Raw genomic sequence first — 26564 nt, 5'->3', positions numbered from 1 at the left:
GAGCTCGGTGTAGCTCAAAAGTGTCTCTTTCACCAAAGTTGTTGGTCTAATAAATGATATTAGCTCTGACGCCTTTTCTCTCTAAAATCTAATGTAGCAGAGATGATTGATGTTTCAGACAATGTGCGTTAAATGGGATTACTACAAAGTACTGGGGAGGACAGGATTGCAAACCCCCTCCCCTAATCTACAGACTCTGTTTTGTGTGGAGGAGGGGGTATCTGTTCCTTGCTAATTATCTGTTACCAGAGGACAGTTCAAAGGCCCCACTGGATTCTCCAAGGACCAACAGATAAATAAAGGATTTTGGGACAAATAGCCTGATTGGCTATTTATCCAAACAAGCTCAAAGCCTTTTTCCTGATCCATAAGCAGACAGGACCTCTCATCCACACAAAGTCCATCTCAATCATTAGGGAGGGGTTGGAAGCATTTGGCATATTTTGAAACCCCATAAACCTGGGAGCCAGTTTTGAGCTGAGGCTATTATGAACCTCTGACCACAAGAGATACCCTTTAAGGAAATTTGAAGGACTAACCTGCCAATGCTCCTGCTGGAGACAGGTGAGGGGAATCTCTAGTAAGTTTACTAGTATCTGTGTGTACATTCTTTTACATTTTTTCAAGTTTTCGCCGTAGTATTTATATCCTGAAAATAAATATGCTTGCATAGGAAGTGCTATGTGGGCAGTTTTACCCTGTTGTTAGTCTGAAGAGAAAGCAAACTGGTCTGCTGCCTTCTGGAGGTAGGGAATTGTTCTGCCTGGGAACGAGTCAGGAATGACATACTCTTTTCTCCACCCAAGAAAGGTTCCAGCTGGGAGCTGACACTGGGTGCCCTGCCCTTGCAGAACACTAAGGGAAGATACAGGTACAGTTGCCCTGAACTGACAGTGCCCACTTACACCAGGGCTGAATTAGCAGGATTTGGGAGCTATTTGCAGCACAAATTGAAATGGCAGATTGAACTGGTTTAGAGCTTCTGGTAGCTGTTTCCCCTGCTACAGCACATTCTTCCTACCACAATATGTAAGTTCCACTCAATTATTATACCTACAATGTCAAGTCTTGAAAAGAAGGCTGAGGGGAGACATGATTGCTCTTTTTAAATATATTAGAGGGATAAATACCAGGGAGGGAGAGGAATTATTTAAGCTCAATATCACCGTGGGCACAAGAACAAATGGATATAAACTGGCTATCAGGAAGTTTAGACTCGAAATTAGATGAAGGTTTCTAACCATTAGAGGAGTGAAGCTCTGGAACAGCCTTCCAAGGGAAGTAGTGGGGGGCAAAAGACCTCTCTGGCTTCAAGATTAAGCTAGATGGGTTTATGAAGGAGATGGTTTGATGAGATAACATGATCTTGGCAACTAATTGACCTTTCACTATCAGTGGGAAATAGGCCAACGGTGGGATGATAGGAGTTACTATAGAGAACTTTTTTTCTGGGTGTCTGGCTGGTGAGTCTTGCCCACATGCTCAGGGTTCAGCTGATTGCCATAGCTGGGATCAGGAAGGAATTTTCCTCCAAGGTAGATTGGCTGAAGCCCTGGAGGTTTTTCGCCTTCCTCTGTAGCATGGGGCACTGATCACTTGCTGAAGGATTCTCTGCATCTTGGGGTCTTCAAACCATCATTTGAGGACTTCAGTATCTGAGATTTAGGTGAGAGGATTATTCCAGGAGTGGGTGGGTGAGATTCTGTGGCCTGCATTGTGCAGTGGGTCAGACTAGATGGTCATAATGGTCTGTTCTGACCTTAAAGTCTATGAGTATAAGTCAATGCAAGTTCTGCTATTTTCCCCACTTAAGCCCACTTCTCATTTACAGTTTAAATCATTTGCATGAATACTGACTTAGGCCCAGAGATTTCTGAAGCATTGGCACCCTCTTACTTACAGACTGAATTTGGCTGAATGTATCCTGTGTGGCTAAAGTATCACAAGTGAAGAAAACACTCTACATCAATAACATCTGGGCACACTAGTACATATCATGCTGTTTTCATGTGGATAGTCTTCAGGTAGAGTGAAGAGAGATACACAGAAAGCCAGCCAAACATTTATAAACAGTTTTTTATCTTAGTCTGACTTCATACTTTTCCTTGTGCTTGCTTTCTTCAATACTATTTACAGCTTCCACTTATGTTCTCCTTATTGCCCAACTGGCAGGTTCCTGACAAAATCATAAACATTAGGAATGGAACAAGTCATTAGATTGGTTTACCAGTTCCCTTCCCAATTCAGGTCTGTTCCCAAGATACAGAACACTGACTTCACAGGGAAATTTAACTGAAAGGGATCATGCACAGACTATTTGAAATTGAAAAGTCTTATGTACCACACTGGAAACATAAAATAAGTCAATTGGTCATGCATTACAGAGTTAGCTGCTGTGAAGACAGATCATACAAGACACACAAAAATCATCAGTAATTTATCTTAATAATGAAGCTAATCCTTCAGCTTATGCAATAATATCCACTGGGCCCAATTCTGGCAATGACCTAGCAACATAGAGTTGATTATCTGATAAAAATAATGTTTATGCACTTTTTGTGCATTTTCAGTTGGATACAGTACTATTCCTCTCCTGCATGGTTTTGTACTGTTGCTGAATTTCATAAGTTGGTGAAGTGATTCCTGCAACTACAGAGTTGTAAGGTGCCATGGGCTCCATGGAGATGAAAGACAATATTTAAAACTATTGAATCACAAAGTCACAACAGCAATCAAAATTGAGTTCCAAGGAGTTGTGAGAAACCTTCATGAAAATAGCCTGTATAAACATGCAGTTTATAAAACCTACTAGTAAAGGTTAATTTTAAAATATTGTAAGTGTTCAGAAATAAGACTTGATCTTTCAAACTAAGCACAAGGCTACAGATCATTGCAAATGGCAGGGAACCGCATAACCTTGTGGGAGTAATGGAGGGATACATTCTCCGTAATAATATAAAGCATACACTGATTTTTCTGCTTCACTCTGTCAACAGACAGTAACCCACAGTCCCATTATAAGATGGTGATAGACGTAATGCGTAATTACAGTAAAAAATATGCCACTGACTTTTAAAAATATTTATCTAGATTTGAACAATAATTATAAAAGTCTAGCTACTAATGCAGCTTCTTAACTTCAAGGCAGTGAACAGAGTTGCTGAAAATAACTAGGATATTGCTTTCCAGCCTAGTAAAATTGGTGACTGGAAGCACAGAAGGTTTCATTGTGCTTACAAATTTTCAAGCTATGTTCACACTACAAGTTCGTTCAGAAATATGATTTCAGGTAATAAATATTGTCCTGCTTTAATGCAAGGCAGATAAACACATCCGACATTACAAATAAACAAATAAAATAAAATTGCTAGTGTCATGAGGAATATTTCCCCCACTGAAGATTAACTGTAACAGTCCTGAAAAATGCTGCAATTTTTTTTTTTTTTTTTAGGTGCAGTGTTCCTATATGTAATCCCTAAAACATACTGTCAATCTGTGAAATGGATGCAAGAAATTCTTGTTTCCATCACCTTTTAAGAGCCTCTAACCTTCTTACTGGACAACTGCCTTTGCACCTTACATGGTAAGGATCTGAAACTCTGAGAAGTGCTTTGGCTTGCCTCTGACTTGTTTGGCTCTACTTTGCATAGTAAGAAACTCCCCCATTTGATTCATCCCATAGTTGTGTGAGACAAGAATTCTCAGATGTGCTGAACTATAGTGTCATGTCCTAAAATCCCCGAGCTGCAGGGTCCCTTATCCTACCCCATAGCCCTGAGACAAACAGTGATCACTTACATCAGCCCCTTATGCCCCCCAACAGGGATCCCCAGACATGTTACTTGGTGACGTGCCATCCCTGACTTTACCCCCATCCCCAAAATAGGAGTGTTCTGAAGACACAGTAATCAGAGACTATCCTACCCCAGTAATAAGCAAATACCTTTACCATGTGCAGCCAGGGAAGCCATCCTTCCTCGGTGCTGGGCTGGGCTGCTAGCAGGGCTACAGAAAGCAGCCAGGTCTGTTGCAGTTTTTTGCAGTTCACCCTTATTTGCTGGCTTCTGAGCAGCCCCCATCTTGCAGCACTTTCTCTCCCCAGTGCTTCTACCCAGTTGGAGTCTTCTAGGTGGGCTCCAGCCACAGCCTGCAGCCTGCAAAGTACATGCTGGCCACATGCTACGCACACAATCTCACCACTTAAAGATTTCTACCTAGGAGTCCTCGTCCCCAGCAATAAGATACACCTTGCTCTTCTGACAAATGAGGTAGTGTGTGAGCTGCTTTCCCTTCACGTGGTACAGATGACTGATGCTGCTGCTGCTCCAGAAAGGTTACTCTGTTGTAGATCTCCAGAGGGAATTGAATTTTTGCAAGAGAAGAAAAATCAACTAGCAAAAGTCAATTTGCAAAGGGACAAAATCAAACGTGCATGTTATTCTTCCTCGCAATCCAGAGTGCAAAATCCTCTCACCATGGTCCTCATAATGAGTGACACCGAAAGCAAGGTCATTCAGTGTGAGCCAGGTGCAGCTGTCTAGCTTGGCAAGACAAGGCAGATGTAGGATGTGCAACCTGCACCCTCACAGAAGTCGCTAAGAAAAGGAGTGTGTGTGTTGAGAGATATTCACTTAGTAATAACTTCCCTTACAAATAAAATCTGCATATAGGAAATTTTGCTAAGAGTCTCACTTCCACATAGCCTAATTCGCTCCCCCTTCAGATATTTAGGGTTTAATCAATCCCTGCTCTAAGTCCCTTGACTTCAATGGCATTACAACAGTTTTTAATTTGATCCATTTTACTACCTATCAAAAGCTCTATAATTTGTTCTTGCAAGTAGAAATCTGTTTACCTTACAGTGTTATGGCTTAGGGACTTTCCAATGGATAGCCAGCTCACCAACTGGTCCTTGGGAGAGAGATGGGGGGGGGGGGGGGGGGAGAAGGGAGAGAGAGAGAGAGAAACAAGGAGCCAGGGATTTTTTTCAAGATTTTATACTGCACAAAATCTGCCCTATTTTTCACCCTTTCGAGGCTTTTTGTTTTACTACAAGATAAAGATAAGGTCAACATTAACCACCCTTTCGTGGGCCAGAAAGCTCATCATCTAATAAACCATCTTGTTAGTCTTTAAAGTGCTACATAGTCCTGCATTTTGCTTCAGCTACACCAGACTAACACGGCTACATTTCTATTACTGCTTATCAAGCTCACTCTCAGAACAAGTTTGTTTTTTTTGCTCATTCACCACTGGCATCTCCTCTTGTAAGGTTGTTCCAGAACTTCACTTCTCTGATGGCTAAAAATTTTAATCTTACTTCAAGCCTATACTTGACCCCATGGCCAATTTATTTCTATCTGTTCTTATGCTATCATGGGTCCTTAACCTAAAAACAGCACCTCTCTCCCCCTCATGTTTATTCCTCTGACATATTTAGAGAGAGCAATTATAGCTCCCTCAGCCTTCATTTTGTTCACTAACTAAGCAGAGATCCTTAAGTCTCCTCCTATAAGGCAGTTTCTCTATTCCTCTAATTATCCCAGCAACCTTTCTCTGAACCTGTTCCGGTTTGAAATCACCTTTGTGTAAGCAGGATCTGAAGGAATACTTCCCTGACAGCTAGCTGGAAGTGGGGAGAGACCTGGGGTATATCTATGTAAATAGAGTTTGCTCCTACTTTGCTTAGATTTGTTAGATATTCAGCAGATGGAGTAGTATTTTTCTCATTATAATCAGCTTAATTTGTGAGCCAAGATGAGCTTTGTTTGTATTAAATGCAGGGATAGCTGAAATAGGGTTACCAATGTTTGTAATTTTGTGGGAATACAGAAAAGCAGGACTGTGCTTAATCTGTTCCAAAGAGAAGGGCTCCCATTTAGCAGAAAGAACCTTGTTTCATAGGGGCTTGACTTTCAGAGCTCTATGAGAAGAGAGAGGTGAGGGAAGGTTACTTTAGTTAGGAGGTTATATGACCTAACCTGCCTGGACTGGTTTGACCTTCCACTCCTCCCCCTCTCCCTTCCCCCTCCCACTGTTCAAACAACAAAGCTAAATAGGCATCATTGGGCACGTCTAAACTATATTCCTCTTTCGAAAGAGGAATGTAAATGAAGCCAATTGAAAATTCAAATGAAGTGCCACGCATTCCCGGCAGGGCAGGAGGAAGCTTTGCACGAAGACTCCTTCTACCCTGCCAGGAGTACGTGGCACTTAGAAGTACTGCGTGCTCCTCACAGGGTGAGGCCAGGGCAGAGGAAACTTTTCATGCTCCTCCACCCCCAGACCCGATTGGCCTGGGGGCAGGGGAGTGTGCGAAGTCTCCTCCAGCCCTGCCAGGAGCGCCTGGTGCTTCCAAGCACTGCATGATCCTGGCAGGGTGGAGGAAACTTCACACGCTGCCTCCCTGCCCCCAGGCCCTAATTGCCCTGGGAGCGGGGAAGCGACAGGGCCTCTGCTGGCCAGATCCACCCACTTGGTGGGCCGAATCCAGCCCATGGAGGCCCTTTTGCCCACCCCTGTTCTAGGCTCTTGTGTGTGAAAGGAATGTGCTTTCAGCTTCTCATTCAGGGGCCATGTGAGTGAGGTGGGTTTTTGTTTGCCTTTTCACTTTTGTGCAGCCCCCAACTGATTATTCTGTGGCTCAAACAGAAAAAGATTCCCTGCCCCTGTCTTATAGTTTTGACAACATAAAAACAAACTCTAGGTGACTATGGCAAATTAGCAGCACTGCACAACTAGGGGCTCAGAGGTTGAGTCCAAAGGTTAGCCCCTTTAATATAGCTATCATTAAATTATACAATAAATAAATACATATATAAATACAGCCATAATAGTTGTAGGTGTTTCTACACTTGCTGCTGTAATGTAACATTTTGTTTTTTCTAGATTAGGACTTTTTGAAAATATCAATGGAACAAACTGTTGCTACAGTTAAAGGTGTGGGGTTATCTGTACATGTGACTACTTGTGACGGTGCATCCTCGCCCCGTCCCTTACCCGCGGCCGGGGAAGCCCTGGGCAGCTGCCGCGGCGGGTAGGCTTGCCTGTGCGCCGCCTGCTCCCATGCCACAAAGGCGTCGCTCCGGGATGATGTCAGCGGGGATGACATCAGGGAGACCCCGGGGCGAGCGGAGGGAGCGACTAACGGCCCTGCCCCCCGGGAAGGAGGCGGGGTGCGTAACATCCCGGGACGGGATGTGGGGCGCCTGCGTTGGGCGGGGCCGGAGCAAGCCCTCGAGTCGGCACCGGCCCGTGATAGGCCGGTCAGGGCAGCGGCGGCCATTTAAAAAGGGCACGCCGGTCCAGACCAGGGAGAGAAGGTCCGACCCTGGTAGGAGGGCCTGGACAGGAGCCGAAGCAAGCAGCGCTTGCCCTGAGCCGTTGCGGCTCCACCAGCAATCTTGTCCGCAAAGGGGAAGGTAGGCGCCCATGGCGGAAAGGCCTACTCGGGGGAAGGGAAGTAGCCCAGGGCAGAACCCTGTGTGGTTGGCGGGTCGGTGAGTTTAGGCTACTCGCCCCACTGACCGGACCGGATACTCACAGGGATCCACGTCCTTAGGGCCCTGGGCTGGGGCCCGTGAGCGAGGGCGGGTCTAAGCCCCCCCCCCTTCTCCCTTCCACGGCACCACTCTTGGCGTACCAAGGGGACCACAGTGGCGCCAAAAACAGGGTTTAAGAGGGCAAGGCTGATAGGGAAAAGGGGGAGGTTTAAGGCCGGTGATGAGCTCCCGAGACGGACTGTAAACGGCCCCGCGTGGGACTGAGTGAAGACAGTCGAATAGGGGCACTGAGGCACGGTGTGGGGGAGGCAGTGACAGGGACACCTCCTGACACTACTCTTCTGGCCTCTCAAGAACATCATTTCAAGTGACAAGCCCTACAATTCACTCCTCCCAGGGTGGAAACCACTGATTCTCCCATTCTCAGACTTGGTCAGTGGGCGGTAGCCCCCTGGATTCCAGTCATGTTTCCTCAGCAGGTCCAATTGGGTTTGATCTGCAAGAGATTTCCCTTTGGAAGCTCTGATCAGTAGGTGAATGCAGTGACTCAGAACAAAATACTTATTTATTCAGAGGAACAAAGTATCCAAAGACAAGGGTTAAAACAACAAAAGTGTAAGTACATTTCTTACCTAAGTTTATCATTTCCCCCAAGCTTAGGCAGCGGCCTCATCTTATTCCAGGTTACTCTTGCCTCTGGGTATTAGATTTCACTTTCCTTCCCTGCAAACTACTTCTATGCTCCTGGCCTCTCCTGAGATTGCTTTTTAAAAAACCAGGCAAACCTCTTTGCTCTGCATGTCTACACACTAGTGCCCCATTTCCATTAGTAAAGTTGTCTGGAAAGCCCAGAGAGGATGGAGGTGGACTATTGTTACATGTTGGGGGTGGGCAGATGGAAGGTTGGGTAAAGACATTGCACTCTTTCTCCTGGGATGCGGAAAGAGCTTCGACACTTCCCAATAGACCTTCGCCATGACATTCAAACAGAGTACACGTAGTATTCATAAAAATACAGATTTTCCTTGTGCCTAATAGTTTTAATAGCATTTGTAATAATACAGTAAACTTGCATGAGGCTTTACAGCAGGGGTAGGGAACCTTTTTTGGGTCGGGGCTGCTGACCCACAGAAAAATCAGTTGGGAGCCACACAAAAGTAAGCAGCAAAAAAAGAAAAAACAACTCTCACTAACATGGCCTCCAACTAAGAAGAATAAAGACACTCCCCACATTCCTCTCTCGTACCAGAACCTGGGGTGGGGGGGCGCCAAGCTAGTAGATTTTGTGTGCTCCAGCTTCATGGTGCGGCAGTGAGGGGCTAGAGCACCGGCACTGATTTCCCAATGCTGGCAGTGAGCCATGAGCCTCGGGAGCCAGATCCAGGCAACCTGGGGGCCTCCTCCAGCCCTGGGGCCTTAGGTTCCTCACCCTGCTTTACAGACAAATAAGAGATTATCTCTGTGCTTTAAGGATTTTACAACCAAAATTAAGATAAAATGTACAGATACCAGAGGGATGAAGCAAGTACAGCCAGTCCCCGGGTTACGTACAAGATAAGAACAAACCTACAGTCCCTAAGTTGAATCTGTATGTAAGTCGGAACTGGCGTCCAGATTCAGCCGCTGCTGAAACTGATCAGTTTCAACAGCGGCTGAATCTGGACGCCAGTTCTGACTTACATACAGATTCAACTTAAGAACCCCAGGCATCCCCATGTCAGCTGCTGCTGAAACTGATCAGCAGCTGATTCCAGGAAGCCCAGGGCAGGGGCTTCCTGTAGTCAGCCACTGGTCAGTTTCAGCAGCGGCTGACTTGGGGACGCCTGGGGCAGAGCAGCTGGGGTGCTGCCGGGTTGGTCCAGTAGCACCGCCGCTCCTCGGCGCTACTGGACCAACCCAGCAGCACCCAAGCTGCTCTGCCCCAGGCGTCCTGATTCAGCCGCTGCTGAAACTGACCAGCAGTGGCTGAATCAGGACGCCTGGGGCAGAGCAGCTGGGGTGCTGCCGGGTTGGTCCAGTAGCGCCCAGAGCGGCGCTACGGGACCAACTGGCAGCGCCCCAGCTGCTGTACCATAGGCGTCCGGAGCAAAGCTGCGGAGCACGGGGGCAGCAGGACAGCCCAGACGCGCCATGGCTGTCCTGCTGCCCTCGGGCTCCATGGCTTTGCTCTGCTTTGCTCGCCGTCCCCCTGGTCTGCAAAGCAGACGGGGAGCAAAGCAGACGGGGAGCACGCGGGCAGCGGACAGCCCAGACACGTCTGGGCTGCCCGCTGCCCGTGTGTTCCGCCGCTTTGCTTCCTCTCCCTGGTCTGCTGGAGACCAGGGAGAGGGAGGGCCCCGTTCGTAACTGCGGATCCAACATAAGTCGGATCCGCGTAACTCGGGGACTGCCTGTACTGTATATCGGCTACAGCAATAAGATTATGAAATTGTGGATTCATGCATCAAAAAGGTTGACTTTGATTGTTCTCTTTCTTTCTCTGGTGTACTTTCCTGCACACAAGTAAACACACATGTCCAGGAACAGGCAAAGAAAAATTAAGATTGTTTTGGGTATTTGCTTTTATGTTGTGAGGAGAATCATCAAGAAAACATGGTACTGTATTTCCACATTTTAATTTTGTAAGGTCTCCTAAAGAAATGCATTATTTTAGAAGAAGCAGATGGTAGATAACCTGAATACAAAGAGCTAATTAGTTTTACCTGGAGTACTTTTCAAGCAGGACAATAAGATTAATTTTGTTTGCTTCTCCACTGTCATATGTTCTTATTGCATCTTCTACATTCTCACTGTTGGACAAATACATTTTGGGAATAGATGACCTACAGGTGCACAGTGCCATACAAAATGTAACAACAAATTGCACTCACAGCCTGTTACTGGGCAAGAAAAAGCTGAAATCTACATCAGCTCTTTTTAATCCTACAAACACCTGCTAGGTGTGTACATGCATGTTTATATATATTTATTCAAACAATCATAAATAGAATTGATAGAGATTCTGCTCTTACACAGCATGATTTTCTTTCATAACTGCAGAATATTGAAATTATGTGCTCCTAGCTTTTTTTTAACATCCAGATTGAATAGGAATCCAGTTTTCACCATAGCACTATTTGTACATGTATTTGCTCAGGCTTTTGTAATCTCTCTCCTCCTGACATCCAAATCCTGATATTAGTCACTGAGAATTTGACATCAAAGGTGATGTAAAGCTAATTTGACCATCTGGTCTTTGATGGAAGAGAGGTTCAATTCAGTCATTTATTTTCCATCTTTGGCAATCAATGTGTTCCTCCTCTCCAATTTATGTGGGAAGTGTGCCATAACTTTCAGCCGTGTCTTAATAAGAAGGATGCCCCACTGAATAGTCAGATGTTCTTCACACAATATGAATTTGATAATCCCCTGGTTTATCATTATTTGCCTCACACATGGATTAGTCATGAACTGAAGTTACAGAAATGTTTGGTAAATAAATCTCATAGCATTTTACTTTTCCTGCATTAACCACTTCTATGCATCACTGAGGGCCATCTCTTCATAAATCAGGTTTGGGAGATTAAGAGGTACAACTATGAAGTGTGCTCTTACCTTAGGACAGTGTTTCTCAAAGAGGTCTGTGGACCCACTCCGAGAAAGGGGCTACTGGGCTGCTCTGGTTTGTTTACTTACTGGCTCCGCAGCCACAGAGCCTTGTGGCTCCCATTGACTGCAGTTCACCATTTGCAACCAAGGGGAGCCGTGGGAAGCATCAAACAATGAACCGCAGCCGACGGGAGCTGCGAGGTTCTGTGGCTGCAGAGCCGGTAAGTAAACAAACCAGAGCAGCCTAGTAGCAGCTCTCTCAGAGTGGTTCTGGGGACCACTGAGAAACACTACCTTAGGAGAAGTCACAGGGGACACATTCTGAAACTCCTATTAGTAGCAATACAAACTTTTTAATCATCATAAATAATTAAAACTAAACTATGGAATGTGAACAAAGTGTCTGCTCTAAGGCAAGTCCCTTGCTAGATTATTTCACACAAGGGCCCAAGATCTCTGCAAGCAGTTCTCTCACTCCTGCATGAAAGAGTGGTGCCAGTCTCCTCTATAGTATTTTTAATTCCTCACCCACAGTGCTCCAAGAGGGGAAGTGGGTGGACCATAAATGGAGGAAGGAGGATGCATAGCATTCCCATGGAGCTCAAAAGTGCAAAGTAACACAGTCTAAGGATGCTTGACTTTTCCAGTGGTGTCTTGCATAGTGACAGGATTGAATCCCTGGCAATGTAATTTTATTAGAGCTATACTGCCAGTGGACAGGATCAGAGTATCTGCCACCTCTCCCACAAAAAAGTCTCCTCCTTCCCAATAAGCATTTGGTGACCTTACCACCTGTCCTAGGGAGAAAAAGAGAGAGAACAGTTCAGCAGAAACGTCTGGGACAAATCTACACAAGGAAAACCTCCTCATGGGTGTTGGGTAGAGCTGGTACTGATAGCAAGACAGCCTGGGACATGGGGATAAATTAATTTCTATTCTTTTTGTTTTTGCTGGAGTATTTTATTTGATCTGGAGGAATTCATGGGTCTGTTTATTTCAGTGTAATTTAACAGACAGTCAAGGGTGCCCAGTGCATTAGAGGTGCATGTGATGGGGCATTCTGTATTCTTTATGGGAATATGCTGAATATGAATATGACATAACTTGAATATGCTTTAGGCAAGATACTTCCTGTGAGCTATCATTGGAAAGTTTGTGAACTACTGAATATGATTAGCCTATTTGTATGCAGATATCATTTCTGTATCTAAAGTTGGAAATATTGATTGTAGATTTATTATCAGAATGTTCATGTTGGGAAAAGCCTATTACCAGACAATCAGGTACAACAATGAAGAATCCAGAACCAGAGCTAATGTCCCCTTAGCAAGAGGCAATGGGGTTTAAGCTTCCTGCCAATATGTGGGTCAGCCCGTGAAGTATGGACACTGATCTGGGGGAAGGACTGGGCCAGGCTGGAAGGCTTTCCAGCCTGTGATAGAAGCTCTTTAGAACAACTTTGAGGGTGAGATATTACATGCAACTACAGGTTGAACCTCTCTAGTGTGGCACTCTCTCATCTTGCAACATCCATGTTCCAGCATGATTTTATTTAGCTGGATGTCCACTTATCATGGAGTTGGCCGCATTTCCTGTGATCCTATGAAGTTTTACATACACTAGTCCTGACTCTCGGGGTATGTCTAGACTACAGAGTTGTCAGAAAAACGTTAGTTTTTCTGACATAACTTGAGTTACACTCACACTGCAAGCATGTGCTTTCACAAGTAAATCGAAAGAACAGAGGGCTTTTTCTGCAATTGGTAATCCTCATTCTACAAGGAAGAATGCCTTTTTGCAAAAGAGCTCTTTCACAAAAAGGGGTGTGTGGACAGGGAAAGGGGGGGGAGCAGGGAGAGGAAAAAGCACAGGTGCCCTAGTGGCCATTCTGTCCATAGCAATCACTGCTTACATGTGAGATAGCGTCCAGGCAGTCTGGACACTATCTTTCGGAAAAGCGCATCACTTTTTTGATGCGCTTTTGCAGTGTGGACGCTCTCTTTCGCAAGAAGTTTTTGGGGGAAGATTTCTTCCAAAAAAAAGCTTCTTGTGCAAGAAGCCTGTAATCTAGATGCAGCCTCAGTGTTCTGTGAAATTATTTAGCTCTAATTCACCCCTAAATGCCTTCTAAGAGCCCAGTAAGCAATGGAAGTGTTGGTAATGCTGCCAGACAACACTGATCTCTCACAGTCTAGCAAATTCTCTGGTTTGGCAATAGTCAGGTTCCGAGGGTGCCAGACTAGAGAGGGTCAACCTGTAATTTCCTAACGTATTAAACTTATCTTGCACGTTGTTGTTGTTTTATAAATAGTGTAATATGGAGGCATGGCCTTCCTCAGCCACAGATACTAGGGAGATGCCCCAAGCCACCTGGTGGATTGATCTGATTGTGGAGCAGGGCTCCACCTCCAAAGTGAAAGGCAGAACAAGAAGGGGAAGCATAAAAGGCTTCCCTAGCTGGGGGGTGGGGAGAAGTGGCTGGAGGCAATCTCCAGGGAGAGCCACTATTACCCCAGAGATCAGCCCAAGCAGCCAGATTGCTGACACTGCGGAGGTGTTGCCTATGCTCTTGGCAGTGTACGTGGCGGAGCTGGAAGCAAACCCGTGGGTCCAGGTACGCTGGAGGGGGCATGGTGGAAGTAACCATGGGGAACTAGGCAACAGTCTGGTAGATGGTGCATCTGAGTCCAGTGTCAGTGTGTTACAGGCAGATCCCTCCTGGTCCAGTGGTAGCCTGCCTCACCACTGATAGAGCCCTGGGTTGGGATGCAGTGGAGTCGTGCAGGGCCATGTTCCCCTCGCACCGCCCACCACCCCAATCCTGCGGTGACAGTACTCCCCCTCTATAAGCCAGGAGAGACTGCACTATGCTGCATGACCTCTTACCTGAGCAGGTGATATTCATTCACATCAAGATTAAAAGCCAGGAAACCCTGACTGCAACTGATGTTAAGAGCAGAGCCCCCAATAGTCCTGCTTAGAGGCCAGGAGAATACAGCCAAAGTGGCTTTGACTGCCAGAGCAGAGCCTCTGATTGCTAATTACCCTGTCCAGTTTAGAGGCCAGGGAAACTGGACTGCTACTGAAACTGGCTCTGGGTGGTTGTGAGGACAGAGCCTCTTATCGCTAACTAACCTTCCCCCACCTGAAAGCCTGGGAACCTTCACTTTTAAACTCCCACCCCAGGTGAGATGACTAATTCCCCTTTTGTAGGCCAGATTCCGGAACACTGCAGTGAGGAGGCATAGACCCCTTCAGCCACCATGCTGAGGGGTGGCCATTAGCCCTACAAGTAACCTACATTTGTGTGCTGCCTCATATGACCACTTAAATCCTAGCTTTTATACCTAACAAAATGTTTATTAAGAAACCCAGTGTAACTAATTGTTACCTGGGGGCAAGGAGTCTGTGCATCTCTCTTTATATGGAGAAAGAGGGCGAATTTCAGCAGCTTAAACAGTACAGATCTTTATACAGCAGAAGACAGATTTATCTAGGGTTCAGCCCCCAGAGGGTTTGAGTATTTGAGTGCTGGAGATAGGTATCTCACTGTGCTGTTTTTAATTAAGGCCTTCAGCTTTTGGGGCATGACCTGGACCCTGCAGCAGGCTAGTGTACCAAACTGAACAAGACAGGGCACTGGAGTCCAAACAGGGACAACAGGTTCAATGGGGTCTCAGCCACAACAGTAGTAACAATCCCAAAGGGGTCCTGACCCATCACAGTGTACTTAACAGGGCTTTGTAGAAACCTGTGCTGTCCCATTGATATGGTCACACCACTGCAACTCTCTGATATAGACATATTACACTGGTGTGAACTGTGATTTGCATTGGGGTAAGCTGTACCAGTGCAAAACTCTGCTGACACCAGTACATCATTGAAAAAAGCTCTGTGTAGCTATGTAACTACCAATGTATAAATGGCCTAGGAGAAAAAACAATACATCCCTTCTCAGGAGATTCAGTCCACACCTTTATAGTATTCTTTCCCCACTCCCTTATATGTAGGTGGGGATAACATAGCACCCCCTCAGTGAAACAAAAAACAACAACAACAAAACATTGAACCCCTTAGAATGGTCAATGCCTACTAATGAGGTGCAGTTTCAGGCAAATGCTGTTAACTCAGTAATGATCCCCTTCATCTCTGACTCAGTATGCTGCATGATGAATCTATCCCCTGACTTCAACTCCTGCTCATATTAACCCTCCATGACTGATGTCTTTAGTTATTTATGTAAACTCCAGGAATTCTGGTGAAGCCTGAACAGAGGCACAGCTGTTTAGTTCTTAAATTTTGTTTCAGGGACATCTCCAGTTGCAGTTACCTTGCCTTTTCAGCTATTTAAACAGCAAAATAGATTTTTCAATTCTCTTTAATTTGTGTCCTTGTATAGGATAACGTATTTGCTCTATGATGCATTTAAATCAAGCCAGGAACATGAACTCAAAACTCTACTGGGAAAAAAGCTGATTCTGTACAAACCAAAATGTATTGTTTTGAAATGCCCTACTTCCTAGTATCAGTTTACAAACTTCTCTTCAGTTATCCACATCTTTTTTTTAAAAAAGCAAATACTTTGGGAGGCATCATGACCCAGTGGAGCAGTGAAATGGTATTTAGGAGACCAGAGTTCTACTTCTGGCTTGCCTGCTGGGTAACCTTGAGCAAGTCAATTCAATCAATATATAAGAGCTAGGATTATTTATTAATGGAACTAGTAACACACCACCAAAATTTGAGCATAAATGAGAAGCATAAGAAAAAAGGCTACTGAAAATAATACTGACCCAACAGGACAGTCAACTGTACAATATATAGGCAGCAATTTTTAGTTGCTATAGAGTCTTGCAGAACTAAAAGCTAACAGATTAACAGCTGAAGTAACTTGCACAAAGCACTATGAATCTGTGGCAAACTTACACCTGCTGAACTTTATGCATCTAAGTAGGTGTGAGTAACTACTGCCCTAGTTTAAGTTATGCACATTCATTAATGTTTGCAATATCAGGGCCAAAAATGGCTGCTCTTCCCCCCACATACTGCCACAGGAGATTCCCTGTGTGTTTCCCCTAATCCAGTCCCTCTCACCTTGTGTTGGAACTGGGTGGTTATTGTGCACAAAAGAAACTGGCCTCTCAGTGTCTGTCTCTCTATGCAAATCACAAAAGCTAAAGCAATTTTCTTCTGAAAAATCTTTGTTTTCCCAATTTGAGGTGGTGGGGGAGGGGAGAAGAATGGGATTAGTCCAGATATTGATAAAGACAACATGGAGTTGTTTATTCCTTCACCCTTGACTCTTAAATAAAAAAAAAAACTAGAAAGACTTACAAGAACACACAGAAGCTTCTTTACCTTGGCCACAAAGCACCAATGATAAGTTCTATAGTGCAGATATTTTCAATAAACTGAGAACTGAATTAAACTACTCTACAAAAGGAGAACTGCATTCATAAGGTAGGCATTGGAATTTTGTTTCATAAGCTACATCTAGACTGCAAGCTTCTTTCGGAGTCTAGCACAACAACAAAGCTATGTGCTTTTTCGAAAGATAGCGTCTACATTAATTGGACACTATCTCACATTTAAGTTGCAATTAGTCTGGACAGAGTGGCCACTACAGCACCTGTATTATTTCCTAGAGGCCTCTTCTGCCTCCACACATGCCTTTTCCTGAAAAAGCTTTTTTGGAAAAAGGCTTCTTCCTTGTAGAATGAGATTTACTGCTGCAAGAATAACCCTTCTGTTCTTTCAACTTTCTGTCGGAAGAACTCAATGGCAGTGTTGACACAAGTATTGTTTTTCTGGAAAAATGCTGCAGTGTAGATACACCCATAATGACTAATGATAGAGCTCAGCTAGTCTGGATTTTGATTGCAAGGACACCCTTTTAGGTCCCACTTGTAGTTTTGCACTGCAAGTCTTTCTGACAGGGTGCTGGTTATTTTTCTGACACAGCTTAATACCTATTCCTAATGTATAGCAATATGCACACTTAGAATATCATATGTACTATGTTTTCAAACAATACAACACAAGTAGAACCTCCATTGTCCAGCAACATCCGTGGTCCAGCATGATTTCCAGATGTCCACTTGTGTGGCCAAGTTTCTCACATTCCCTTAATGTTTGTTTACAGCCACTAGTCCTGGCTCTCAGTGTTCTGTGCTGTTATTTAGCTCTAATTTACCGCTACATGTCTTCTAAGAGCCCAGTAAGACATAGAAGTGCTGGTAATGCTGCTAAACAATATTGATCTCACGTGGTTCAGCAAATTCTCTGGTTCAGCACCAGTCAGGTCCCAAGGGTGCCAGACTAGAAATTCAACTTGTAGTTTATATCAATATTTCATAATCAGATTTTAATTAAACTTTAAAAAAAAATAACTTACCAGGTTCTTTTACTTTTGTTTTTCCTTCTTTCCCTTCCTTAGTCCCCTTCTTTTCTTCTCTCGTGTGTTCCAATAGCTGTTTGTTTGTTCTTGCTTGTTTCTCCTGTTTCCTTACTTTTATTTTAGTTGTGTTCATTCCCTCACGTTGCTAGTCTCTGTATTATTATCCCCAGAAATTTAAAGACTGGGTTAAACGCATGATTTTTAAATTATATATTGTGACAGACTGCTGGCTAAGCCAGAGCTCTGCCACTGTACCCTGGCTGAAAAGGCTGATGGCAAACAGCTGAGCAAGCCCAAGCCTGAAGGGCTATTAGAAGCAGCTGTGGGCCTCATTAACCAGAGGCCTATATAAGGCAGCCAGAGGGCATGTTAAAGGAGTGAGGAGCCAGCATGTGCTCTCCAGGCAGAAGTAAAGGCTGGCTGAGTTTGTGGCAATCTACAACTCTGTAACTAGATGGTGGTGGGAAATTGACAATAAAAGGCATGGGTGACTGCACCAGAAGGAGTCTCCAGCTAATTCATGAACCAGAAGTTGTCTCAGGGCAAGGGGCCTGAGCAAGGACCTTGTTACAATATGTTACATATATGTCCTGGGAGATTGTTTTTAAAGAGGAAATTTTAAAAAGGAAATTTTAAAAACAATTTCCTTCTGTCTTGAATCTCGAGGGAAATAATCCACCCCTATTTTGTTTGATATTTCAGTTTCAAATGTTAACCTTAAGTGCACAGTCAAAAAACATGTCTCCTCTTGGCTTCCTGAACATGGACTCTGTGATGTTATTGGATTTTTTTTGTGAACATGCAGAACACTGTTGCATTTACTCTTGTATGTTTGCCCCAAATTTTGTACAAAGTGGGCCAATTGAGGTGTCTATTAAAATCTTATGCTTTGCTGATTCTGTTTATACTAGTCATATCCATGTATGATTTTTGTATTTAAAGTAATTAGTGGCTACGTAGTGGTATTCAAAGTATTTTCTTTTAGTAGTTAACAGGCTTTGCTCATCCAGGCTGCAGCTAGACTGGCAAGATTTTGCGTAAAAGCAACTGCTTTTGCGCAAAATCTTGCTGCCTGTCTACACTGGCCGCGAGTATTTGTGCAAGAACACTGACTTTGTACTGTACAAAATCAGGGGTTTTTGGGCAAATACTCTGACGCTCCCGCTCAGGGATAAGCCCTCTTGTGTAAGTATTCTTGTGCAAGAGGGCCAGTGTAGACAGCCAAGTTAATTTCTTGCGCAAGAAAGCCTGATGGCTAAAATGGCCATCGGAGCTTTCTTGCGCAAGAGAGCATCTACAGCACGGCTGCTTTTGCGCAAAAGACATCTTTTGCGCAAAAGCATCCGTGCCAGTGTAGCTGTGCTGGGTGATGGCTGCCTCTATTCGCTCGATGGCTTGCACATGCTGCCGAAGCAGGTGATCCCGCTGCCGGACCCGCCAGCTTGGGGCCTGGGTGGTTGGGGGTGCTGCCGCTGCCACAGGGCTGGAGGGTCCCCCACTCCTGCTCCGTTCCGCTGCAGTCAGGCAACCCGGCCACCATCACCGCACCCCATGCCCTCCGCCCAAAGCCAGGTGACACCACGGTACTGTGGCTTGGACTCACTCGTCCTTCCCACCGCCCCCCGTGCTGTATGTTTGCATACAGCACTGCCCCCTGAGAAGGGTGCGCCTCCATGTATTGTAATCACAGGTCTATGTCCTGGCCCCTTGGGCGGTGGGAGGGCACGTGTGTTGGGTTAACCTGTGGAACTCCCTGCCGGGGAGGCTGTGAGGCTTTGGGCTAATCAATGGTGTTTGACAGGAAGCAAGATGAATCCCCACACAGTGCCCTGGGAGCACATATGGCAGATGTGGTCTGGGCTCTCAGATCCCCTATCACGTGGCTGTCTCCTGGACGGAACCAGGGGTGACTGGGGAGCGTACCATCCTTGCAGCAAAACTCAGGTGGCCCTAGGGCCAGCCCTCCCCCTCCCGCTAGCCGTCAATACGGCAGCCCAGGGACATGTGTGGCCACAGTGGGGACTTCCCTTGGGGTGCCAGCCAAGGCACCAGGAGCAAGCAAGGGACTCAGTGGGGGCCACAGTCACAGGGCTGTGACACTGCGGTTTTCCCAGCAGCAGCTTGTCCCATGCCTCGCAGTGAGGCACAGCCGTGTGCCATTCTGTGTGCTGCACCCTTGCGGCTGTGAGCTGTAGCCTGAGCCCCTGGGGCTCTGGCTGGTTCCAGCTGGCATCCACCCTTCCCCCCTGGTCTGGACGTGAGTGAGCAGCACGGTCCCAGGCGTGCTCTGGAGCTGCCTACCGCAGCCACGTGCCGCTCGGTCACGTGGCTGCATACTGCTAATGCTACACAGCGTGCAGCTCACGCTGCCTGAGTGATGCTCCCTCCCCCTCGTGCCCCACCCCCCCAGGCGCCTGGCTCCCCCCTGACCTTGTGAGGACAAAGTGCAATACTCACCACTGGATCCTTCCCCGGCCTCCGAGGACACATAGGAGACGTCGAGGTGGCAGGAAAGGACCTCCATTTGCAGGGAGACAGTGCTGCCCTCGTCCTCCAACCTGCTGGCTGGCTTGTCTTTCTCCCCCGCCTCGCTGGTCCTGGTGACGGGGTGGGGGGGGGGAGGAGGGAAGAGGGCGCGCCTGCAGGTGTCCACGGGCACTGATGGGCCATGCGGTGCTGCCTGGCCCAAGATGTGGTGGAATCGCTGGTAGTGGGGGCAGCTGTCGGCTCCTGCCCCCTGGCCTGGACATAGCCCAGGCGCAGCTTTTTCACCTTAGCCCAAACCTGCTTGAGGGTCTGGGCTGGATGTCCCTGGTGCAAGAGCGCCTGGGCCATGCGGCGGAAGATCTCCGCATTGTGGTGACGGGTGCCCCGGGTGTTGTGGAGGGCCTCCTCCTCCCACAGGTCCAGGAGGGCCTCGAGCTCCCCTGGGGACCAGGATGGGACTCTTCGCTTTCTGCCCCTTGGGGGCCCCTGCGCTGGGGGTGCGGGTGGCTGTTCCCCCCCCAGAGTGGCCATCCTGGTCTGGTGGCTGTTGGGGAAGGCAGCAGAGCCGCGTGGCAGAGCTCTGGGCAGAGGCAGCAGAAAGGCTTCTGCCTCGTGGCCTCTGCAGGCTGCGTCTGCCTTTAAGGGGGCTCGGGTTATTGGGAAGTCCGGATGCTGCCTGCAGGTACGGAGCGTCCAAGCGGCCACTAGGGCTTTTTTCCGTTGAGACTGTTTTTGCACAAAATGTCTTGGCTGCCTGTCTACACTGGCCTCTTGCGCAAGAGGGCTTATTCCTGAGCGGGAGTGTCATAGTTCTTGCGCAAGCAGCACTGATTTCTTACATTAGAACGTCAGTGCTCTTGCGCAAGAACTCACGGCCAGTGTAGACAGGCGGCAAGTTTCTGCGCAAAAGCAACTGCTTTTGCACAAAATCTTGCCAATTTAGACACAGCCTTAGGCTATGTCTACTTGCGGCTTCTTGTGAAGAAATATGCAAAGGAGGCTAAGCGTGGAATATCGCCAAGCCTCATTTGCATATCCAATGAGCTGCCATTTTTGCAGAAGAGACTCTTGCACCAGAAGGTGCTGTCTACACCGCCCCTTGCGCAAGAAAAACCCTCTTGCGCAAAGCCGTTACGCCAATTATTTTCAGGAATAACAGCATTGCTGAAGAGGGTTTTTCTTGCAGAAGGGGCAGTGTAGACAGCTCCTTCTGGCGCAAGAGCCTCTTCTGCAAAAAAAAGGTGGCTTATTAGGTATGCAAATTAGGCTTGGCGATATTCATGATTAGCCTCATTTGCGTATTTCTAATGCAAGCCGCCACAAGCATAGACATAGCCTTAGTATCCCATTCTGTGTCCACCTTCTATATTCTTACCCCTATATTTACATCCCTTTCCTTTCACAGTATCCTACCCCTCAAATCTTCCTAGTCTGCTGCACCTCTTCAGTCCCCCGGCTGGTCAGCACGTCTTCGCATGATCATCACATATCTTTGCAATCTCCTCAACCTCCTCCTTCCTATACATTTCCCTTTTGGCTCTTCCACGTTCACACATTCTCAAGTCTCCCTCCTAGTCCCACAAGTTTCAGTGAATACTCTGGCATCGTGCACTCTGGTTTAACAGCCACAACAGTGAAGGAACTGCTAAAAATGTGAAGGTATATACAAAGGGTGGAGCTGAAAGAAGATGAAACTGTATGCAAAAGTACAGATTAATCAGACCTGCATAGCATCAAAGCTTAAATGAATATTAGAAAATTTGAGGAAAACAAGGAAATATGAGTTTTATACAGGAAGCCCGATACTAACATTTATGTTAAACCAACCAGGGAACAGAATAAAATCTTATGATTTCTCTGCCCAAACAAAACTAACTACTGCTCAAATACTATTAAATTATTAAAATGAATTGCTTGAATGATCTGCAGATAAAGAATCATCCATCTAGTTTTGGCAAATAAGCTTTAAAAAGCTAAACTGCTCACTAACAATTAGTTAATGGAAACTACATTCATCCAGTAAAATAGTTTGCTATGAATTATTCACTCAGCTCTAAATCATATAATAGATTATAGTGCTCAAATGACTTCCTGTATAACAGAACCCATAGGGCTCCACTGACATCTTATAATACATGAAGGAATCATTTCAGCCACTATAGGATGAAAGGCAGAAAAAGTTTAGCAGTACAAAAGCATACTTACAGTAATTTAAGGAGAAAAATTAAAAAGTTTGTAGAGCTGAAAATACAGTGGACATTTAAATCAACAGATTTTCATTTCTCTGAAGTCATTCTATATGGTGTGGTAGGAGGTCACGCCAGCAGAAGAGGATATAAAAAGGCTCTCAGTACAACAGCAGCATTTAGATGTGAAGCAGCAACAGGAATAGTGTGTGCATTTACAAGGCGTCGGACAAGATTTTTGTTTAGTCAGAACAGTATGATGGGAAATTTTGTCAGGTGCGAAACTAGGTAGAGGTTTCAAAAGTATCTCACATCTACACACAAGAAAAAGCTAACATGATAAAATACATCTAATATATGTTAGAATTTATATCTTTTGTTGACTAGCATAGATAAGTCCGGTGACAGAGGTGCACAAGTCCCTTTGGGTACATCTACACAGCAGCGTTATTTTGGAATAACTAATGTTATTCCAAAGTAACAGACTTTATTTCAAAATAATGTCAAGCTGGAGGACTTCTTACCCGACTCATGGTAACCTTCATTTAATAAGGAGTAAGGGAAGTCAAAGGAAGTGTGTTCTTCTTTCGACTTCCTGCTGTGTAGACAGCACCAAAAGCTGAATTGAGCTCTTTTGACTTTAGCAACACGATTGACGTAGCTGAAGTTGTGTAGCTTAATTCAACGTTAGCCCTGCTATGTGGATGTACCCTTTGAAAGCCAGTGCTTTTTCAACAAGAACTTGCATAAACTGATAAATATTGAAAAGTAAAGCACTGTTTAGAACAGATTGCCTTATAACCCGTATCTACTACACCATAAAATATTTCTTCTCTTATAGTTTTTATTCAGAAAACCACAGAAGTGTAAGCCTGCAAGGAACCTCAAAATGTCATCTAATTCAGTCCCTTGCCCGCAAGTCAGGACTAAATAAAAATTATAGCTGGGTATCTTGCTATGGCTAAGGATGCACAAGAACACAGATCACACATCTTTGCTATTGCTAACAATGTACCAAAAGACAAATCGCTCATCTTTGCATTCACACAGGACTACTGGTTTAGATATTTTAAACAAGCTTATATCCAAGAGATTATAATAGGTTCTGAATATTTATGGAATTTGTTTGTTTTAAACAAACTTACTCTGCTCATCTTAGTTTTTAAAGCAGTAATAAATACCTTCAAGGGACTGCCAGGGTCACTGCAGCAGTGTGTGCACAATACAAATAATTTATTATGATCCTATTTCACAGATGTCCATAGAATACTATACTCAGCAAATAAATTGGTGCTAATAGACATATTGTACATCAAGATGACGCACTATGGTAATTATCTGTTCTTTTGGGACCACAGGTGCCAGTACAGGAAGGTCTCTGTTCCAGCAGTTACATCATACTTAAAAAAAAAAGTTTATCTGGAGCATGGGGTGAAAGGTGTGAGGGGACAGCGAATTACATAAAATCAAAACCTGAATTGCTATTACATTTAATTTTCAAATAATTGTAAGGTAGGTTTGCAAACTTTCTAAACAAACACCCTAGCCCTGCCCCTGCTTCATCTTTTCCCTGAGGCTCAACCTTCTGTCCCCCCTCTTCTCTGAGGCACCCCACACTGCTCACTCCATTTTCCCTCCTTCTGTCCCTCGCCCTTCCTCACTTTCACTGGGCCATGGCAGGAGGTTGTGGTGTGGGATGGAGTGAGGGCTCAGTCTGGGAGTATGGACTCCAGGGTAGGGCAGAAAATGAGTTCGGGGTGGGAGTGGGTGAGTGCTTTGACTGGGCGGTGCAGCTCTGGGGTGGGGCCAGGCCTGAGGGGTTTGCAGTGCAGGAAGGGGCTATGGGCTGGGACTGTCGAAGTCAGAGTGTGGGAGAGGGCTTAGGTGTTGGGTTAGGGTATGGGAGGCAGTGAGGGCTCTGGCTAAGGGTGCAGGCTCTGAGGTGGAACTGGAGATGAAGGGGCTCAGGGTTGGGGTAGGGGTGCAGGGAGTGAGCTTGGGGCAGAGAGTTGGAGTGTGGGAGGGAGCTGAGGAAGGGGGTTGGGGTGTGGGTGAGTGTGGGGGCTCTGGGAGGGAATTCTGATTTATGAGGACAGAGGTTGGGGTGTGGAAGGGGGTCTGGATTACAGGCCTCAGTTGGGTGGCACTTACCTTAAGTGGCTCCCAGGCAGTGGCCCAGCAGGGCTAAGGCAGGCTTCCTGCCTATTCTGGCTCTGTACAGATCCTAGCATGTCCTGCTTGGAGATGCAGGGGTTGGGGATGCTGAGAGCTGTCTGCACTCACAAGGTGCCACCCCTGCAGTTCCACCAGGCATAGTGCCCAGTCATCCAACCAGCTTTTATTGGTAGAGCATAAATCCATCTCTTTGATCAGTTTTTCATCCACAGTGTATCCATCACTCTTTGGTCTGTATTCTGCACCTATAACCGGTCTTGTAGCTCAGCTACAAGTCAAGGGGAAGCACAGAAAGTGTAAGATCCATTGTGTGGACTAAGCCTCTCAGGTGTTACTTTTTAAAAAAAAAGGGACTTAGCAAATTTATGTGGAATGTAAATAACTTGGGGACAAAAATATGTTCTCTCCCCTTTTAGTATTTACATCAAAATATTTATGAAGTGGACTTATATAAAGTTAGTTTTACTAAATGAAGGAATCCCACAGCTTTTTAGGTTTCTGGAATCATTTTGTGACTTCCTCACACCCTACATTGGGCATGAGCCATTTAAAAGGTACAGCATGGATCCAAGATGAAAATTTTGTCCATTGAGTTTTACAATAAGAAAGGGTTACTAGTAGCTTTGATGTAATTATAAACTGGGTAGCTACTAGCAGTTTTGTTAGCCACTAGAGGTCCCCATAATACTCTTTGACCAGCAGAGTTTCATTTTTGTTCCAAAACATGAACGTTCTCCTCCCCCTGAAAATAAAGTTTGTTATTGTCTGTTCTGTAACAGTCCTTTTGAAACAATTTGAACAGAAAACTGCTCTATCATTTCATCAGATTTTTAAAGAGAAGGAACAAGCCTTTAATTTTCCATTCATTATGCAAAAAAGTAACCAGTTCAGGAATTGTGTGCGTGACTGGTGCCCGTTCCATACTTGAGAAAAATCATGGCAGGTGCCATTCAAACCCAACAAAAAATCCCATCACGTGTCATCAACTTCCCCCACAAAGCCATTAACATTTACCTTACTGATAGTTCAGTGAATCACAAGGGGAAGGTGGTAGTGGTATAAAGGAAAGAACACTACCAACATTGGCATCCTGTTCCTAAGTATAGATGCAGAAATGATAAATATATGAATAATCACTAGAATAAAGAAGGAACATGTTTTCTTAAAGTTACATCAGGAAAATACTACATCTAACTATTCAGGATTTATGTTTAAGGACATTGGTTTTGCATGCCAATTGTAATAGGTTATAATTTGAATCTGTAGATTTTTTTTCTGACAAACAAAACTGTAACAACACTGGAGGGAATATTTTTCTTAGAACAACTCCATGAATGGAATGTTCATGTTGGCATTTAAATCTAGGAATAGTCGGATACCCAGAGAATCTGCTCAGCATTCTTTCCTTTCTTTTGTCCCCACAGTCTAATCAGCCTTTATCCCACCTTGCTTTGAATGTCAGCCTTTCCTTTGCCCCTGGTCATATATGGCTTCTGAGGGCACATGGAGAAATAGAAAGAAGTTACCCGAATGCTTTCTGAAAGGGGTATTTATCTATCTACACTGTTGTGGCTCAAGCTTTGGTTTCAGCCATTATAAAACCAATTCTGCAGCAATGGATTCACAATTAATAGTTTCTTCATGAGGCAGCACACACATTTTAGTAAGTAGCCTGAGCAATCTCATTGCCATTTCCTTTTTCATAAAGCCAACTATACTACATGTCTATTATCAGGTGGATATACACACAGGCTTGTGGAAAAACTTGCCAGTCTAGACGCAAAGCGGCCACTTTTGCGGAAAAGCTTGCCAGCTGTCTACACTGGCTGCTTGATTTTGCACAAAAGCACGGACGGTTCTACTGTCCAAAATCAGTGCTTCTTGTACAAATGCTTTGACTTCCCGTTCAGGCAAAAGCCCTTTTCCGGAAATGCTTTTGCGCAAAAGAGCCAGTGTAGCCAGCTGAAAACTGTTTTGTGCAAAAAAGCCCCAATGGCGAAAATGGCGATCGGGGCTGTCTTGTGCAAAACCGCGTCTAGATAGGCAAGGACGCTTTTCTGCAAAAAGTGCTTTTGTGCAAAAGTGTCTGTGCCAATCTAGACGCTCTTTTCTGCAAATGCTTTTAACGGAAAAACGTTTCCGTTAAAGCATTTGCGGAAAATCATGCCAGTCTAGACGTAGCCACAGAGTTATCTGTCAGTCTCTCTGGAATACTCAAATTTCCTTTTC

General features: G+C 45.3%; 1 protein-coding gene across 3 annotated transcripts in view; it reads right to left on the bottom strand.

Moving 5' to 3' along the window:
• The window catches only part of ANO4 (anoctamin 4), a 324825-nt gene extending 306736 nt beyond the window's left edge, over positions 1-18089 (bottom strand). For all 3 annotated transcript variants that reach the window (XM_075934238.2, XM_075934244.2, XM_075934250.2), the window contains exon 1: positions 17485-18089. In XM_075934238.2, the coding sequence (XP_075790353.2) occupies positions 17485-17620 (136 nt within the window). In that variant the 5' untranslated portion in view covers positions 17621-18089. The remainder of the gene's footprint in view (positions 1-17484) is intronic.
• Between the last annotated feature and the right edge of the window lie 8475 nt (positions 18090-26564).

This window comes from Pelodiscus sinensis, chromosome 1, assembly GCF_052426305.1.
Source record: "Pelodiscus sinensis isolate ZL-2025 chromosome 1, ASM5242630v1, whole genome shotgun sequence".
Taxonomy (NCBI): Eukaryota; Metazoa; Chordata; order Testudines; family Trionychidae; genus Pelodiscus; species Pelodiscus sinensis.
The sequence above is the reverse complement of the archived record's forward strand: the minus strand, read 5'-3'. Positions and strand labels throughout refer to the sequence as shown.